The sequence below is a fragment of the Sminthopsis crassicaudata genome, chromosome 3, assembly GCF_048593235.1.
Source record: "Sminthopsis crassicaudata isolate SCR6 chromosome 3, ASM4859323v1, whole genome shotgun sequence".
Taxonomy (NCBI): domain Eukaryota; kingdom Metazoa; phylum Chordata; class Mammalia; order Dasyuromorphia; family Dasyuridae; genus Sminthopsis; species Sminthopsis crassicaudata.
Genome location: NC_133619.1, coordinates 634,935,653 through 634,953,739, shown reverse-complemented (window position 1 = coordinate 634,953,739; position 18,087 = coordinate 634,935,653). Strand labels below are relative to the sequence as shown.

The 18,087-nt window shown below is 44.0% G+C and overlaps 1 protein-coding gene and 1 long non-coding RNA gene across 5 annotated transcripts; one reads left to right on the top strand and one right to left on the bottom strand.

The window, feature by feature from the left end:
- Nucleotides 1-3,181: 3,181 nt before the first annotated feature.
- Nucleotides 3,182-9,626, top strand: LOC141564284 (uncharacterized). Its single transcript, XR_012488611.1, has 2 exons — nt 3,182-3,504; nt 3,682-9,626. It is a non-coding gene; the product is annotated as an uncharacterized LOC141564284 (long non-coding RNA).
- Nucleotides 5,873-16,444, bottom strand: CCNL2 (cyclin L2). 4 transcript variants are annotated; one of them, XM_074306585.1, is made up of 11 exons: nt 15,980-16,444; nt 14,489-14,563; nt 14,064-14,173; nt 13,193-13,313; nt 12,158-12,222; nt 9,278-9,377; nt 8,820-8,924; nt 8,563-8,704; nt 7,589-7,706; nt 7,411-7,503; nt 5,873-7,265 (listed from the first exon to the last, which is right to left on the bottom strand). In XM_074306585.1, exons 1-11 carry the CDS (start codon nt 16,328-16,330, stop codon nt 6,911-6,913), a joined length of 1,635 nt encoding a protein of 544 aa, XP_074162686.1. In that variant the 5' UTR covers nt 16,331-16,444; the 3' UTR covers nt 5,873-6,910. The 4 variants fall into 4 exon arrangements, with proteins under 4 accessions (XP_074162686.1, XP_074162684.1, XP_074162685.1 ...); XM_074306583.1 differs by lacking the exon at nt 15,980-16,444 and adding an exon at nt 15,621-15,847; XM_074306584.1 differs by lacking the exon at nt 15,980-16,444 and having other exon boundaries at nt 14,064-14,251.
- Between the last annotated feature and the right edge of the window lie 1,643 nt (nt 16,445-18,087).

The following is an 18,087-nucleotide window of genomic DNA, read 5'->3' as shown; positions in this document are numbered from 1 at the left end:
ACAAAGAGTCAAGATAAGGAAATCAAGTCTGCTGATGCAAGCTGAAACCTACAGAATGAGATAATGGCCTGGGACCTTGAGAGAGCTATGATTTTCCCCAGGGTCTTAGCCAGTTGGTGTTAAAAGGCTGGATTTGAATACAGGTCTTCATGGCTGTTCTCTAGTCACTGCCACACTGAGTCTCTTGAAGAAAAAAGTATTATTTCAGTATTCTTGGATAAAGGAAAATATTTAAAAGTCTCATTTCAGTGTTTTTGCCAAGTCCTAGATTTTAAACCTTATCTATGCTTGTAAAAAATTCTAAGGAAACTAAGCCCAGGGTAAGGGTCCTTCATTTCATTAAAAAAAAATAATAATAGCTTTTTATTTTTCAAAATGCATACAAAGAGTTTTCGACATTCACCCTTCCAAAATCTTGTGTTCAAAATTGTTCTTCCTCTTTCCCCCTCTCCCTAGACAGAAAGTAATCTAATATGGGTTAAATATGTGGAATTCTTCCAAATATATTTCCAAAATTATCATGCTATCAAATCAAAATCAAATCAAATCAAATCAAAAAGAAAAAACAAGCAAGCAAATGACAACAAAGGTGAAAACGCTATGTTGTGATCCACATTCAGTCCCTATGCTCTTCTCTCTGGATGCAGATGGATCTCTCCATCACAACCTATTGGGATGGCCTTGAACCTTCATTTCCTCCTTATCAAAGTCTTATTTTATTCTTAGACTCAATACAAGTCAATAGACACTATGCTAAAGGAGATGCCATTATGAGAAAAGAACAACAGCTCCTGCCTTCAGAGAGCTTATTAAGGACCAGAATCTGGGCCTCTACGTGGTTCTGAAGCACTTCCACAAAGGCCTCTTCCAACTCCCCTTAAAATATTATCTTCCCCTGCTGGAACTCTGTCTTCCCAGAAATCAGCTGGACTCAGGATCACTAAATGTTTTTATTCTTGATCTTTTACAGTCAAGTTCAGGGGGTTAGGCCTAGCTGCCTCACACACACCTTCCTCCCTCAAACGCTGACTGAGTCAGCTTCCTCGTCTCACTTCCTCTTCCTCCTCCTCCTCCTCCTACACATGTCACTCCCCCCTCTTTGTCCCACCAATCAAGTCAGCACAGAACAACTGGGGAGAATCAACCTTCAAACAAGTTAATAGGGAACTGTCCAACTGGCAATTAGTCTCACATGCTTCATTATCCAAGTGCATTACTCAGTTCTAGCCCTTTACATTCCCCCATTGTAACAGAAGCTCCACTTCCTTTTCCTCTAAATCATCTTTGGAAATAAAACAAATAGTAGTATTGCTGGGCCAAAGGCTTTAAGTAATTTAATAATTCTTTGGGCCTAATTCCAGATTGCTCTCTAAAATAGTTGGATCATTTTACAATTTCACCAACAATGAATTAGTGTCCCAATTTTTCCACATCCTCTATATTGGTCACTTGCCCCTTCAATCAATCTTAGTCTCTATGGTAGAGAATGATATTTCAAAGGATTTTTTAATCTGTATTTCTCCAATCAATAAGGATTTAGAGCATTTTTATGACCATAAATGATTTTGAGGGGTTTTTTTTTTCCAATGGAAAACTGTCCATAGCCTTTAATCATTCATCAAGTGGGGAATGTCATATTCTTAAAGATTTGACAAAGTTCCAATTACTATTTGTGAATTTCTCTCCAATTTATTTTCCTTCTTTTACCTGTTATCTTTTCCCTTCACTCTTTTGTCTTTATTATTTTGTCCCTGCCCAGCCTCCTAATCTTATTCTATACACCCTTTTAAAAGTCCCCCTCTACCCTCTCCCCCAGGTTTTTCGCCTTTCTAGAAACTCAGAAGACTTCTAAACCTCTTCAGGTGTACATTTTCCTTCCTCTTCAGCCCTAGAGGGGTAGATTTCCAATATTACGACTCCTCTACCCCACCTGCTCCTTCTTTATTAGTTCTTTCACGTGGTTTTTATGAGAATTACAGCAGCTCTCTCTGTGGTGACGAAGAAGCTGGAAACTGCAGGATCAGCAGGGGAATGGCTGAACAAATTGTGGTATAGATGACTATTTATATATATTCCATCTGTGATGGAATACTACTGTGCTGTGAGAATTGATGAGCTCAATGATTTTTAAAAAACATGGAAAGAAGGGCAGCTAGGTGGCGCAGTGGATAGAGCACCAGCCTTGAATTCAGGAGGACCTGAGTTCAAATCTGGTCTCACACTTAACACTTCCTAGCTGTGTGACCCTGGGCAAGTCACTTAACCCCAGCCTCAGGGGGGGGGGGGGGAAACATGGAAAGACTTGCACAAAATAAGAGTGAAATGAACAGAACCAAGAGAACATTATCTACAGTAAGAGCAATATTGTCTTAAGATCGACTGAGTAAATAAATTATTTTGTCTATTATAAATATCCAACTAACTAGAAAAGATATATGAAGATGCCATCTGCATCTAGAGAAACTGATGTATTAATTTTACACATGTGTGTATATGTGTGTGTGTGTGTACACACACATACTTGTATCTAATGGCAGCTATCTCTAGAGTGGGGAGGAGTCAGAGAAGGGAAGAAAAAAGAAAAATATATATGAAATTGTATATACTTGAAAGGAACAAGTTGGATATAGAAGATTTAGTTTCAAGTACAATCGTCTTTTTACAGAAACACTTGTTTGATTCCATAGATTAAAAATAAATTTTATAAGATTCCTTGAGGACAGGAATTGTCTTGGTTTTGTCTCCTCGGTCCTTTACACAATGCGTGGCATATGGGAAGTAATTAAAACTACTTTATCCATTGATTCATCTATTCCTCTTTCTCTCCATTTCAATCTACTTAGTCCTAAGCAACTTCAGCATAAGCCCTTCCTATAATGCTACAAATCACCTACCCATTTGGGGACTCAATCTATTTCAGCCACTGGTCCATTTGGGATCCATTAGGCCCCAAAGTCTTCCAAGAGCAAGGGAACTCCATGAACAAATGGTAGTAGGGACATCCTCCTAACCTTCCTTTTTAGCATTTGCATAACAGACAAAGCCCGGGATGTGAGTCAGAATTTAGGGATTCCCAGCCCTTTGGGACTTTCCAAGTCACTAAACAGGAACTGACTTAATGTGAGCCATTAGACATTTCCGTTGATTTGGTTTGTGTTTAGATAGAGTGGTTGATAATAGACCTAAAATCATCTAGGCAGAAAATCTGAGAAGCTGTTACAAAAATCACTAGCGGAAGAACAAACAACCCTAACAGGACAGAGCGTCTCAGGTTGGGTCTGACGCAAGGTTTCTCTCCACCCGTCTGACGTCGGTTTCCCGGGTGTGGAGGAACCATCAGATTCCTACTATTCAATAGTTTGAGGTCAGACTCTCCATTACTAAAAGGAGCGTTTGTCCAGAAGTTCTTCAGAACTTCCGGGATGAGGAATAAGACCTTGGATAAGACAACTACCTCCGTCCCTGAAAGCAGGACTTCACAGATTTCATGCATTCCCTCCACAGGTAAAATCTTGCAAATTCTTTGCTGTGTTGCTTTTCAGATATTTTCAGTGTACGACTCTTTGGGACTCTATTTGAGGTTTTCTTAGCAAAGATGCTAGAGAAGGAAAACTGGGACAAACAGGGTGAAGTGACTTGTCCAGGGTCACCCAGCTAGTACTTTGCCATTTCCTTCTCCAGCTCATTTTACAATCCTTATAAACTGATGCAAAGTGAACAGAATCAGACCATTGTGCACAGCGACAGCAATATCGGAACAAATAATTCAGTGAAAGACCTGGCTACTCTACCAATAGAGTGATCCGGGACAATTCCAAAGGTCTCATGATGTCTCGAGACAATTGATAAAAGTGCAGATTGAAATATCATTTTTTCACTTCTTGCTTTTAAAAACCATGGCTAATAAGATGTTTTGCCTAATTATGTATAACTGAGATACTACTGTTTGCCTTCTCAGTGATGGGGATGGGAGGGAGACAAAATCTGGAAGCCAATTTAAATGGTGAAAATAAATTTCTTAATTATAGAAATGTTAACATTTTGACATGTAATTGGAAAATACTTAATGAAATAAAAATATATTGGGGGAAAAATTTTTATTAAGATTAAAAAACCCAAATCCAAGAGAGAAAACAAAAAGGTGAATCTGGCTAGTATTGTTTTTTGGTTAGAACTCTACAGTAGGTCACTGACAAGATTTTCCTTTGGAACTTCAGAGAGTACCGCACCCAAGAAAATGCCTCCTGCCCCTTTGGCACCTCAGTCCTCTCCCACTGCCCCTTAAGGACTGCCACCTTTCCCTCCTCAGATTTCTTAACAGGTCTTTCTCCCTTGTTGTACGTCATACTAGGAGTCCTACAATTGAGCCCCTTGATAACAAATTAAAGTGAACCGATGTTCGCTCAGCAAGAACTTCCAGGAACAGATGGGAAGCAGATGTTCTTGGGCTGCTTAAAATACCTCCTGGATGCCCATGGAGCACACCAGCCGCATACTCATTATAGCCCAGGTACTGGGTAGCCGTTTCTTGAAACCCTATTTTCAGCCAAGGAGCAATTGCTCCACCCAAACCCAAACATTGCTTGGGAGCAATTCATCCATCAGCTAGGTCACACCACAAGTTACTTGGAGAGGTGGGATACGGAGTATCTAGTAGCCACTTTTAAATCTGAATCCACCATTACCCCCAGCCAAGATGGCGAAAGGCAAGTTGCAAAGGAAGGCAGGCTGCTGTTCTGGTCAAACATCTCTGTGGAGTGACTTTATGGGAATAATTCTCAGTTGAGAGGATCCTCACCTTCTGTGGAAGGGGCTATGGGACTTAATTCTGTTTGTTTCAGATACTTTCAAGAAAGGAGAGATGTTCACATGTGGACAAGGGCAGCAAGGCCCTGGGAAAGCATACGGGAGTGCTCTGGGCTTCAGCCAATCAGGAATCACGCCTCCCTCTATGCCGCAGTCAAAATGAGCATAGCCCAAGAGCTCGTCGCTCTCTACTGCCCTTATTTCAACAGGTCAAGCCTGAAAAAGGAAGTACCTTTAGAGTTCTTGCTAGGACAGCCTGAGGGAGATTATTTTGCCGTATTCGGGCTGGTCTGGTGTAGACCGCTCAGCCAGAGAGCCCTGTGATCAGGTTCTGCTGGACGAAGCCCGGTCCGATTACTCTGCTGATCCCCGGCCTAAGCAGAGGCTTCTGGCCAGCCAACACCTGAGGCACAAGCCTGAGAAGTTTTCATGCCCCAGACAATTCTTCAAAAAGCCCATTAAGATTCCTCTGAATCTTACAAAGCCTGGTCCCCACCCAGGACTCCCTGAAAAGGCCAAGTAAGAGCTTACATCCTGATGAAAGCTGGGGGAATACATGCAAACAACAATGTTCACACAGACCAAACACACACACACGAAATCTCAGCAAGAAGACACCAAGGTACACCTAGAGCAGAATCCTGAAGGCAGCCAGAAGTAGGGGAAGTGGAAAGGAGGGAAAAGGGGTTTCCACCAGGGAAAGAAGGCAGCATCAGGTCAGTCATTTCCTACCTCCAGAAATCCTAACAGTTACACTTCCCGCGAAGGACAGACTTAAAAGGCTTTGGCCAATTCTCCTGGGTTCCAAATCCAGTGACCACAGGAGTTTGCATTTCCCCCAAAGACCTATTTCAGCTGGACAAAGCTGCCCCAAAGGACCTCCCCTCCCCAAATTTCCCAAATCCTTGGATGGGTGACCTGGCCCGATGGAAGCCCACACTTTTTCTTCCATTCGCTCTCCTCAGTCCTTGCAGCTACGGGCCAGCTAAGCCTCTGGTGGGTCCCCTTCTAACTGTTCAAACTCCACTACGCCTGCTCCCTCAGAAGGACATGAACACACAGGAACTAAATACAAAATCAAATACTTTAATGAAATCAGGGAGCAGGGAAAGAAACAGCTCAGATATACCACTAAAACTGATACTGCTGGCTGTGTACGTTTCTTACATCTTCTGTTTTAACAAGCAAGCAGAATGACAAACTACGAATTCTTCAAAGTTTCAAATATCCTGAGTAGAGAGTTGTGTTTTAAACCACATAAAATGCATATATATGAAACTTCTCTATTCATGAGCTGGTGTCCTGCACTCAGCATTGCACAGATAAAAATATACTACTTTCAATACACAGATCTAAATACTTCACATTTTTAAATCAGAATTCTCTACACAAGTTTTAAGTTGACAGAATTCAAGTTCTGAATTTTCAGTATAATAGCTTTAACTTGTATTAAACACATGTTTATTTACAATGTGGATAAAGTGTAAGGGTACCTAGTAAGGCCATATTACCATATTGTACTGTTAAACACTGCAAAATATATACACAAGTACAACCTAATATAGGCAGAAGTTCTAAAAATCACTTTTCTTGGTTTAACGTAATTGAGTTTCAGTATGGGGGAAAAAAGACAGCTTGTAGTTAGCACCAAGCTACACCAACAGTTTAATTAAATAAGCATTTGAGCATTCTTCCAGCTCCATCCAGAAGGGCTGTTCAGTCGGAGTAGAACGAGGAAGAGGTCCGCTCTCAACCTCCTAGGAGGAGGCTGTGGCCGCCCATCCGGCTGTTCTAGGACTAACACTTGTTACAGGGATGGACCCAGCGCCAACTTCCAAGGACAAGCCCGGATGCCCAACTGGACAGTTGTTGGGGGAACCAAGCTGTCTACCTGATTCTAGCTTCAGTCTCATTACCATGTCCATTAAATGACCATTTCCCTTTAAATTCATGCTTAACAAGTCGAGGAACAAATAAAGCAGAGATGATGGTCACATCGGTCCAGACACCAACTCACCCAGGTTATGGGAAAGAAGAAGGGAGCAGAGGCCCTGTCTGCATCCAAAGGGAGAAGGAACCACACCCGTCGATGTCCCTGCAAACCTCATCTCCTGTGCCGACTGTGTCCAGGGTGTTCTCGCTCATAGCGATGGCCAGTTCGCTCATAAGAGCGAGAACGTTCCCGCCTCTGATCCCTATAGTAATGACTCTTCTTCTTGTACTTCCCAGAATTATCTGAGCGTTCCCTGGATCGGCTTCTAGAACGGGACGAGCTCCGGCTCCGAGACTTCCGGGGTTTCTGGGCGGCATACTTATAGTCCTTTGATTTTTTGTAGTTCCTGATCTTCGAGCCCTTGTAAGAACCACCATGGTTGGCCTGTCTGGGGGGAGAATCGCTGCGGCTCCGGGAGCGGCTCTGAGACTTTGAACCACTGGATGTTGAACAACTTTCGCTTTTTCTAAAGAAAAACATTCCCTATTAAACCTCTACATTGTGAAACCAACTGTCCCCTTGTCCCAAAGCTCCTTCACCTCCCAGCTGACTGTGAGATGAGCCACCTGCCAGGGCCCCAGGAGACGCCGCCAGAAACGAGCCATACATACCTCCTCTTGGGAGACGCGGATCTGGACTGTGACCGCGAGTAGCTCTGATCCCGGCTTCCGCTGCGACTGCGACTTTCTCGGCCTTTTGGCAATCTGTGAAGGGAAAGGTCTCATGAGACAGACTGAAGTGTTGGCCATGTGAGGGGCTAATGGACTGCCCACCAAGAGAAAGACTCACCCATTCACTGGACTGTTGGATTTGGCCCTCTTGGCACCCTCCATTTTTCTTTTGGCGTTCTTCATTGCTTGCACAGAAAGTGGGGAAGGTTTATTCCCTTTGCTTTCTTTGGGGGATTCTAACAAGACAGAGAAGAAATTACACAAAATGCCAACAATCAAGGATTCAGACAACTGTAATACACGGACCAAAACTCCATTAGTCCTCCCCTTCCCTAACCCCCACCAGAGCCCAAACTAAGGCAATCATCAGGCCTGTAAATGGAGCTGTTGTCAAAGGAAGCACAGAACAGCTGAGGGGCAAACCTTGGAGGCAGAGGGGAGGAATGGGCACTGGCATTCCCAGGCCCTCGGACTTCATCAGAAATAAAACATGGCACATGGGCCTCGACAAACAACACTTGGTTAATTCTGTGCGTCCCACACACATAGTCTCTGAAAAAATGATTTTATGAAAAGAACTGAGTGCCTCTCCTCCAGACTCTCATCTCCACTGGACTTGCTGACTGTTCCTCACATGTCTGTCTCTCACACAGCTTTCCATAGAATTCCTGAAGCTGACTTCTGATCAAGGGTTCCCTATAAACTTCAAGGAGCAAAGATAAATCTGTGGGATATGAAAGCTCTTTATAAGCATGCTGATTCACCTTTCTAGGATATTTACACCAGGCCACCTTGCTACTTCTGACACCAGCCAATGCACTTCCAGTCCCCAACCCCGTTCTCCCTCCCCGCTCCCAATCTGGAATGATCCCTCCTCCCTTCCAACTAGATACCCACTTGACCCTTTCAGATCTCAAGTTCAATCATCTTCTACATGGACACATTTTCCTGCTGCTGGCTTACCACGTGCAGGAGAGAATCTAAGTGTCTGGGGACAAGGAGCGTTCATTTTTCAGAAAACACAAATCCACAAGCCCCTACAAAACCACAAATGATGTGGAAGCACAAGAGCAAACCTCACCAAAGACTCACCTATTTTAGGAACGGGGGAAAAACCCGATGTGTTGTCTAAAATGGGAGTTCCATCAGGAAGCAGGCCTTTAGCTTGGGCTTTTGCCTCTTCAATAGCATGTTTTTTCTTTTCAACTTCACTTTCTAAATATGTCAGATCGACCTACAAAAATAGCACCAGCCCCCCAAAAGAGGCAAAAAATAAAAAGTATGATGGTCAGACATAATTAAGGGGGAAAACCAAAACAAAAAATAATTAGCAGAAAAAGAAAATAAACCTTTTTCCGAGTATAGAGCAACAAAATTTTTAAGCAGATTTCTTGGATCTCTTCCTCAGATGCTCCAAACAACAGAAACCAATGGGGACGATTAGGAAGAGGAATCTAGAAAAAGAAAAGCCACTCTCAATATTCACACCTTTACAGTGCCAGGCATATAAAAAGGAACAAGACAGGAGATCGTTGATACTTTTGATGTTTACCAAAACCCAGTATTACTCAAGCAAAGATATTCTTTTTGACTACTTTTAGAAATCCTCTTAGAAACTTGACCAGTCAGTTCATCACTGGCCCCCAAAATTACAAATAAAATAAATAAATAAATAAATAAATAAATCAGGAAAATAACCAAATAATTTTGGATTTCTCCAAAGGAATATAATGTATCGTATGTTGATCTTCTGGGAACCACCACCACTTCAACCCCTCATTTTACACAGGATAAGCAAAATACTGACCTCTAATGTTCTAGCAGCTAGATAAATGCAAGCACAGGCAATGCTCTCTGGCTGGAACCTTACAAAGACATCTGTTCGAAGGCTATCATTCATATAATTCCTAAAAATCAAACACAAAAGAATTGCAACTCCCCAAGGCACTGCTCAACATGTCTGCATTCAATATAAATCACTCATTTCTAAGCATTCTACCTCTAAATCTGAGGGCTAGAAAGTCCTGTAAATCTCAAGAGTTAATGGAGGATCATTAGAATAGCTTCTTCTGGACACAGGGCAGAAGGGGAGGGACAATTTAAAAAAAAAAAAGAAAAAAAGAAAAAGAAAAAAAAAAATTTTAAGCTGACTTTGTCAGATAATACTGTTATGAAAGAGAACCAATTTTAACTTTACTTCTTCCTGCTAAGACTACTGGCCTGCTCTCATGCAAAAGCACAACGCTTTGGAAAGACAACATCTACCATAGTGGTTTAAAAGTATTCGATTAAAGGAATTTATGCTCAATCTCCGTAGTGCAGAGAAGCATGCAAACTCAAGTCATCAGCTGAGCACTGGTTCCTTCTGTAGTTCTTCTCAGATTAGTCATCCTCTTCCCTGTAGTTCCTTTGCATCAGAAAAATGTTTGGGTTTTTTGGGTTTGTGTGTTTTTCCGTTTTCAACCTGTCCATTTCCCAAGACGAATTGATTCACAGCATCCGGAACAGAATCCATTTTGATGGGAAAAACGCCCTTGTGCGTAATTCGGATATATGGGAACATCATGCAGAGGAAGGCTCAATACCCAAAGTGAAATCTTCTTCGCAGGCTTATCAAAGAATCGTTTCCAAATTGTCCCATTTCAACAAGGAGTCTTAAAATGAACATTCACAGAATCAGACAATAGCAATAAAATACTGGAAGTTTCACAGTCAGTAAGCACATTTAAAAACTATATTGTAATTTAAAAGTTATTAAAGTACAAAAGATTTGTATCTAAACAGAATGCAAAATATTAATTCATTACATTTTCAACATATTCCTTCAGAGAAAGGCATTTAAAATTTAATTTACTAAAATCAGAACTTGGGCATCTGGCTGTAGATCAAGTATGGTGTAAAGTGATGATTGACCTCAGGTTAAGTTATGATTTTTTTTTTTAAAGTTTTGATCTATAATAACTCCAAAGAGTATTCAAAAGCATACCCATGGGAGTGTTCAACCATCAACCATAGGCCAGACCATCACACTGTGTGATCTCTTTCCTAGTTATCTGCCTGAACCCCATGGCAGCATTAAGCACATACTGCCCACCCACAAGTTTCTAAGAATTACATTAAGCTGTTAAAACTGTAAAAGAGAAAGACACTTTCATCTGGCTACAAATTATGTTGCTCTAAGCATCAATAAACAAAATAAAGTCACCATTAACCTTTGGGAAATCCCACACTACAAGGTAACTGTACATTTGCTGATCAGTAGAAGTTATTTTTTTATCAGTAAACAGATGATTGTAAACATTTTAGCTACAGTGATTTTTGCCTTTAATCAAAACAGCCACAAACAATATATATGCCCAAAATTTACTTTCTTTATAAAAGTCCTAAAATACAAAACAATTAAGAACATTTAAAAAGTAGAATACTTGTACTTATTGCTGTACTTGAAACTGACAATGTTTAAATAAATGTATCAAAGTTTAAAGGTGTGTACCTTTTACCAGACTAAAGTTGTTGCTGAAAAAGTGCAACTAAAGAATTTTTATCAATGTCATGACTGAGCCAAGACAAACTGGACCACAGGTTGCTACAATTATCAATCTGGATCCCAGTTAACCTGCCACACTTTTTGAACCCCGTCCCCTCCTATCCTTTACAGTTTTGCAAAGAAAAAGGTAGCACACCTTTAATATACAGGTACAGCAGCTTTAAAGTGACAAAATTTAAGTTAAAGACAGTTATAAAATCTAATAAATACAATTGTCAAAGCACAACAAAAAAATGAACAAGAAAAAAAAGTCAAAGATAACCACAAGAAGCAGTCGGCCAGTTACTATACTATCGTATATACCACCTGTCTAGAGCCAGCCTTCTCTGGAGAGCCTGCATTGGATTGACTGAAGACGGCAGCTATCCCTGCACCAAAGCGCTTGGACAGCAGAGGAGAAGTCTTAGTCACTTACCCTCAGAGGCTACCCTTTGATTAAAAGAGTACAGAAAAGAAAAGTCAAAATGGGTTCTCCATCAAACAAGTAATAGCACCAGACAGTTCAGTCAGCAGAAATATGACCCTTAATAGATTTAACTCCATGAAAAAAAAAAAACACCACAAAACACAAAAAACCCACACACACTAAATTGTCAAATCAAAATTTGCTTCAAGCATACACGATGCTAAAAACAATGCCTGGAGTTTTAAGAAATTTTTTCGTCCCTCTCCTTCCTCCCATGGGGATTTAATAGAAAAGCAGATAGAAAGTTTCACACCAGATGTTAAGCCACTAGTCTATGGTCTACTTTGTGGTCTCTGATAGCTCTGAACTATGTCCAGTGCTCCATATCAATGGATGACTGGGGTTTCTAGCACAGGGAGGGTTACTGAGTACTTCCTTTTGTACTTTGCTCAAGGGAAAAGACGATTTGAACCCTTTCACTTCAGAGGAAGGGAAAGCAATGGAAGATAGGGAGGAAACAAGGGAGGAGGACATACACTACCTTACCATTAAGACAGTGCCTGAACTTTTAAGAAGCTGATCGAAATCTACACAGCAGCCTGGGGCACTTCAGACAACTGTGGAGCCCATAACCAAAGTCATGGAATAGACTACCCACTGCCCAAAGTGCCTCAAACCAACATATTTCTGCCACTGCCCTTGCTGGTCTCTTAAAACAAAAAAAATCAACTTACCATGAGGTCTGGACCAGGTGTTGATTACGCTCACATTCTAACACCTGAAGGTACATAACGATTATCTGGAAGATATGGGTCATTCAGTTATTACCAAGAATCTTTAGATCCAAGAATTTAGTTTCTAGGGGTAACCATGCAGCAAATGAGATCATCATGCTAGATTTTCAAGGAATGGCCTCAGGATGGTATATCCAGACAGACAGACAGACAGACAGCACTGTTGGATGCTGGGCGTTTGCTGAATGATACACACTCCCTGCTCTGCAGTGCACCAGGATGCTCGAGCTGGGGCGCAGCTGCACCCCACCTTAGCATGTCTCACCTCCACCTAATTTCTGCTCTCAATTCAATTCCCAATGTGGGGTAAAAGTCTTCTATACCTCTGGATTGCTATTTTAAGTAGATACTGCAAAGACTACTCCCAGTAAAAGCCAAAAGGCATCTTTTAAAAATCTAACACTGGTAGGTCCAGGAAAGGAACACTACAAATATCAATGTTAATTTTCTAATCAGAGCAATTTTTAACCACAGTTCAGTGTAGAGCACAGGAGGGGAAAAAAAAAAACCTTGCCCATTGCTGAGGATATCAGCATACTCAAGTGCATGAGCCATGCTTCTGTAGCTAACAATCGGATTTACTTCACTATTAGAGAAAAGGGGCTCTTAGAACTCTGGCAATTCATGGTGGGGAAAAAGAAAAGAGTATCACCAAATCAGTTTTATGAAGTCAGCAGCAGTGACAACAAATGAGGACAAGTAAGTGCTTCTAATCCCACAGAAGCTAGTTTTTATAGCAGAGCCATCTATTTGGCAATCTTCAGAAATCTAGTAGGATCACTATGTTACTGACAGAAAATCAAAACCCAAATCAAATCACCTCTGGTGTCTTCATTCACTAGTGAGTGGGCAAATATGATTTTTCTTATTTCTTAGCTAAAATGGCATAAATTGGACCAGTAAGTATTGATGCAAATTGAGTCTAATGGGAACATATACTCTGGAACCACTTACATTTTAAGTAAATATACCAACCTTATGAGGGTGCTTTACATGGACACAGAACCCCAACTCCTTCAAAACTCTTCTCTCAGCCTTTATAATTTGGTTCTTCAAATTAACATAATCCTGATCCAAGAGCAGAGGTACCGGTTTCCTACAAGAAAATTCCCCACAGTCAAATGGAAAAAATTAGTATCGCCATTGTACATATCTATAGTAGATGGCATAATGTATATTACAAATGTCATACCTACCACATTACATGAGATTAACTTTCTTTCCCCTAAGAATATAAACCAACTCTCCTTCATCCTCATCTTTAACCTAATCATTAACCAATTCTCACTGGTTTCCTCTTCCTTGTGTATATCAACAACTCAGGTTCTAATTTCAATAATCTGGACCCATAGATACTGAGAAATGCTAATAGATTTAGTTCATATCCCTAATAAAAGCACAAAAACTTCTGAAATATGCAGTGAAAGTAAGTCCAGTAATCTAAATCAAATAAATGAAATTATTACATCAAAAGAGCTTTCATCCCTCTAGAAGTTGAACAATACCATCAGACTATCTTTTCAACTAGTCAAAGGTAGTTCACTGAAAGCCAACGGAGATAAAAACCAATAGGTGTAGTTTATTTGAACAATAATTCAGATTCACAAATGCTTGTTGCTCATCAGAGCCAAAGTATCTTATCTGGGTTCAAATCCCCCTTCTATTATGGATGACTAATGTGACCTTGTACAAGCTCCTAATCTTTGGGGAACCACATTTTTGCATCAGTAGAAAACATATTGGAACAGATAACCCCAGATGACCTCTTAAAAGTCCCTATGATCCCAATAAAACTAAGATTGGTTCTTTTGAAAAACATTTAAAAAAAGATAACAAAGATACTTACTTTTTCTCCCTCAAATGCCGAAGTCGATGAAACACATTAATTACGTCCCTTATCCGTCTTGGAGCCTCTTCTATTTTGGAGGCCAGATGTACACAGGCCATTGACACATGCTGAAATATAAGTATTGCAACATACTGATGTTTTGCTCAAATCTGGAACTGTGATCGCCTCCATCAGCTTAAGGAGGGCTAATAAGAGAAAATGGCAGGTAAATACAAGTAACAGCACAACCTACAAGATAAGCAGCGCTTTACAACTTACATGGCTTATCAAACATAATGAAGCAAAAATACTTAAATCTACTGAGGACACCTTTTTGTAATTAGGACAAAAAGCAAATGTGTTATTTATTAAGCTTCATATTTTAAAAATTTATGGATTTAGCATGAAAACTAAAGGAGGAAAGGGGAAAAGGTCCTACTTACTTCCATGGAATGCTTCACAAAGGATTTAGTATAAAAGAATCGTTGAAATAACACCTGCCCTGTAGCCATGGCCACCTAAAAAGAAAAAAGAATTCCTGTTTTAAAACATTTTTTAAAGTACAAGATTTGCCAAAATCATTTAAGAAAAAAAAAAAAAAAAAAAAAAAAAGACATGGAGTCTCCAATGACTCACAGTATTCAAGAGGTTAGAAAAACAAACAAAACTTAAAAGCTTTTCCTGCTCATGTATGATCCATCTATACTTCCCAAAGCAGAACAGAACAGCTGCCTTAGAACCAAGAAAATTCAATCCATCTCAAAGCCAGCCAAGAAAAACCTCCTCCTCCTCCCCACACCTGCCCAGAACTTCTTACACTTTAGATAAGAATTGGCTGGAGCTGCCCCAAGTGCTTCCCACGCACAGAGCCAGACTTCCCAGGGCCCAAAAGGAAGGGGCCTGGCAATAAAATCCAGCAGCCTGAAGTGGGACAAGTCTAGAACCTGGGGCCAGGGAGGAACAGAGCGGCAACAATTGGGGGGGGACGGGGAGACAGACCCTTGGGCAATCCTCCCCAGGCCCCTGGCACAATCCGGGGCAGCTGAGACAGCCCATTCTGGTACCGGGAGGGGGCCAGGTTTTGTTTTTGTTTTTCCCATCTCTAGCCTGGTTGTGCGGTCGCGGGCCTCCACCACTTCTCAGAGTCTCGCCCAAACAGTTAAGATGGTTTCGGTTTGTGGTGGCTACTTGCAAATGAGCAGATTTTTCTCCAGGACTTTAAAAAATTAACCAGCCCCTAGGCTTGCCCCAGACCCCCCCAGCCTCCTTTCGGCTCGCCTCCCCGTTAGCTCTTTTTCGTTCGGAGCGGGGGTCTGCTAAGGCTCTCAGCACCTTCCCGAAGCGCCCCTTTCTTGGGGGGGAGGAGGGGCTATCTCTAGGGTGAGAGCTCTAAGGCCAGCGGGAGCCTGTGGTCAGAGCAGCCACACTGTGGGGCCTCCAACGTTCGTCCGTACACGAGGGGGCCCCGGGGTCCTGAAGGACTTTACAGGCTCACAGGGCCGTGAAAGGGGCCCTCCCGAACGTTTCTTTTACACAACGGAAAGTGAAGCTCAAAAAGGGTCGGGTGCCAGTTACTGGTTTTGGACGGAAGGGAATTTGAGGCTCGGGGTCCTCCAAGCAGCCTCCAGTCATTCACGGAGGAGCCGCCGCCCAGTTAAGGGCGGCCGCTTCTAACCCGAGCTGAGCTCTCTTGGAGTCCCAGGGCCTCTCGCCCGCCTTTGTCCCGGGCGGATCCGGGAACAAAGGACCAGGCCCGGCTGCCTCCTCCCCTCCCCCACAGCCCAGCCCGCCCGGCTCGCGCCTGCGCGCTGGCGGCCGGGCGGGGCGGCGGTTATCTCAGCCTCGCGCCCCCCCTCCCTTCCCGTCCCTTACGGCTGGCTCCCTCCCCCCTCGCCGGTTTCCCTTCCCCTCTCCGGGCCGGGCCCCGTACGGACCTGCGGCAGGCGCAGCAGGATGCCGGCCGCTTGGATGAGCTCGCAACCCACGACGCGCAGGCCGGTTTCGGTGTCGGGGTCCAGGCCGCTCGACATGGACGGCGTGAAGCGCAGCTTGTCGTCGGGCAGCAGGCAGTTCTCCAGCGTGATGAGCACGCCCGAGTACAGCCGATCCCCGATCAGCACGCCCGGGCCCGAGACGCCCGGGGCCGCCGCCGCCGCCGTCGCTCCCCCGGCCCCGCCGCCCGAGCCCGAGCCCGAGCCGGCCGCCGCCGCCGCTCCGCCGGCCCCCGAACCCGTCGCGGCAGTCGCCACAGCCGGGGCTCCCGCAGCTGCCGCCGCCGCCGCCATCTTGAGTCTTCTTCGTGCTTCTGGCCCCCGCCCGGCGGCGCCTCCCTGCGCCCGCCCGCCCCCGAGGACTCCATTGGCCACCGTCGCTCGGCCCCCGCCACCGATGCGCGCCGCGATTGGCTGCGGCGCGCGTCACTCTGGCCGCTCTCTCTGACTCACGGGCCGGGAATTCGGCGCGGGCGGGGGGTGGGGCACGTTACCCAGCGCGCATTGCGACGCCCCGCCTAGGGTTCTCCCTCCTCTCCCTCCCGTCTCCCAGAATGCCCCCCGAGAGGAGCTTGTCTATTCCGGCTTCGGTGCTGTCCAGTTAGAGGAACCGAGCTGGAGGAAACTCTGGCTGAGACTTTTGTCCTCTCCCCGCGGGGCTGAGCTCAGAGACAAGACTGCTGAGAGGAGCGTTGCTCGGAGGCCAGCCTGGGCACAGCGCCAGCAGATTACGTCGCAGCCTCGGTTTCTGGGAACTGGGCGTAAGAATAGCACGTGCCCGACCTTTTGGAAATTGACCCACAACAATGACGACAAACTTTAGGAAAAAAAAAAAAAAGCGCTTGGAGTTTTTCAGAACTCTAACGGTCCGAGTCAGTAAGCACTAACCATCACCTCCCGTGTCCCAGGGTGCTGTGCCCGGGCTGGGAAGGCAAAGTCCGGCAAAGGAGGGCACCCTCACCCCCGGGGAGCCCCAGCAGGGAGGCGCGAGTGTCTGCTACTGCTGAGAAAGCGGGCGGAAAGCTGTGGTGGTGAAGCGGATTTGGACTCCCCTTGTCCTGACCCCAGATGCGGCTTCACCCACCAGAGAGGGCCCCGCCCTCCTAAAGGAAGAGGCTGCACTAGATGGGGAACTCTTACTCCCGAGCTCTATGCATTTATTTGTAACATTCTGGCAACTTTGTCTATAACTGGCTTCCTTTGTAACCTATACATGTATTTTAACTTTAAAACATGATTCTGAGGAGGGGCCCACCAAAGGGGTCCACCCCCCCCCAAAAAAAAAAAAAAAAACCTTGGTAGGTGAGTAGCTTCTAAGAGAGCTTCCAGCTGAGGGAGGGGAGGATCTGGGATGCAGTGACCCAGTCCCCAAGGAGAAAAAAACCTGGAATCTGCTCCCATAGCCCCCAAGTCCAGTCTTGTAGGTTCTAACCTCCCCCCTCTGTCTCCTGTGGACACTTTAGACCAGTGGTCCTCAAACTTTTTAAATAGGGCCCAGTTCCCTGTCCCTCAGCCTGTGGGAGGGCCGGACTATAGTAAAAGCAAAAGCTCACACTGCCTCTGCCCCTCAGCCCATGGGCCATAAGTGGGGGGAAGGCACCTAAAGTCCTCAGCAGCCGCATCTGGTAGTTTGAGAACCCCAGCGTCCAGCTCATCACTGGAGATGTGTAAGTAACAGCTCTAACTGGCGACCCTGCCTTCAGTCCCCGTTGCCTTAAAGCTCAGGGCCCTTGGGTAATTCTGAGTGTGAAATTCTGATGAGATGCTATGTGTAAGCGTGAGCTATTATCTACAGCATAAAATTCAAGAAGGGATAATTCCATGCCCGGCCCCAAATTAAATGGAAGTGCCAAATATGGGAAAACTCATCACTGCACGGGACGTGGGTAAATGGGTGCCCCGATGGGCGAGGGGCTCTCTCCATAGTGGGAAACATTCTGAAAGAAGTGAGAAAAGCCACCAAACTTACAGGAAATATACAGGGATATGGATAAAAATGATCAACACTCCACTTTTAAAAATATACTAATGCCTTTTGATCGGAAAGGAGC

Excerpts from the sequence above, each read along its gene's own strand:
- CCNL2 (XM_074306585.1), bottom strand. The coding sequence starts at position 16,330 with ATGGCGGCGGCGGCGGCAGCTGCGGGAGCCCCGGCTGTGGCGACTGCC. Across the intron at positions 9,378-12,157 it reads CACCTGGTCCAGACCTCATG|GAATTATATGAATGATAGCC; the intron begins GTAAGTTGATTT and ends TTTGATTTTTAG. Across the intron at positions 7,707-8,562 it reads TTCCCCCGTTCCTAAAATAG|AATCCCCCAAAGAAAGCAAA; the intron begins GTGAGTCTTTGG and ends CTGTCTTGTTAG.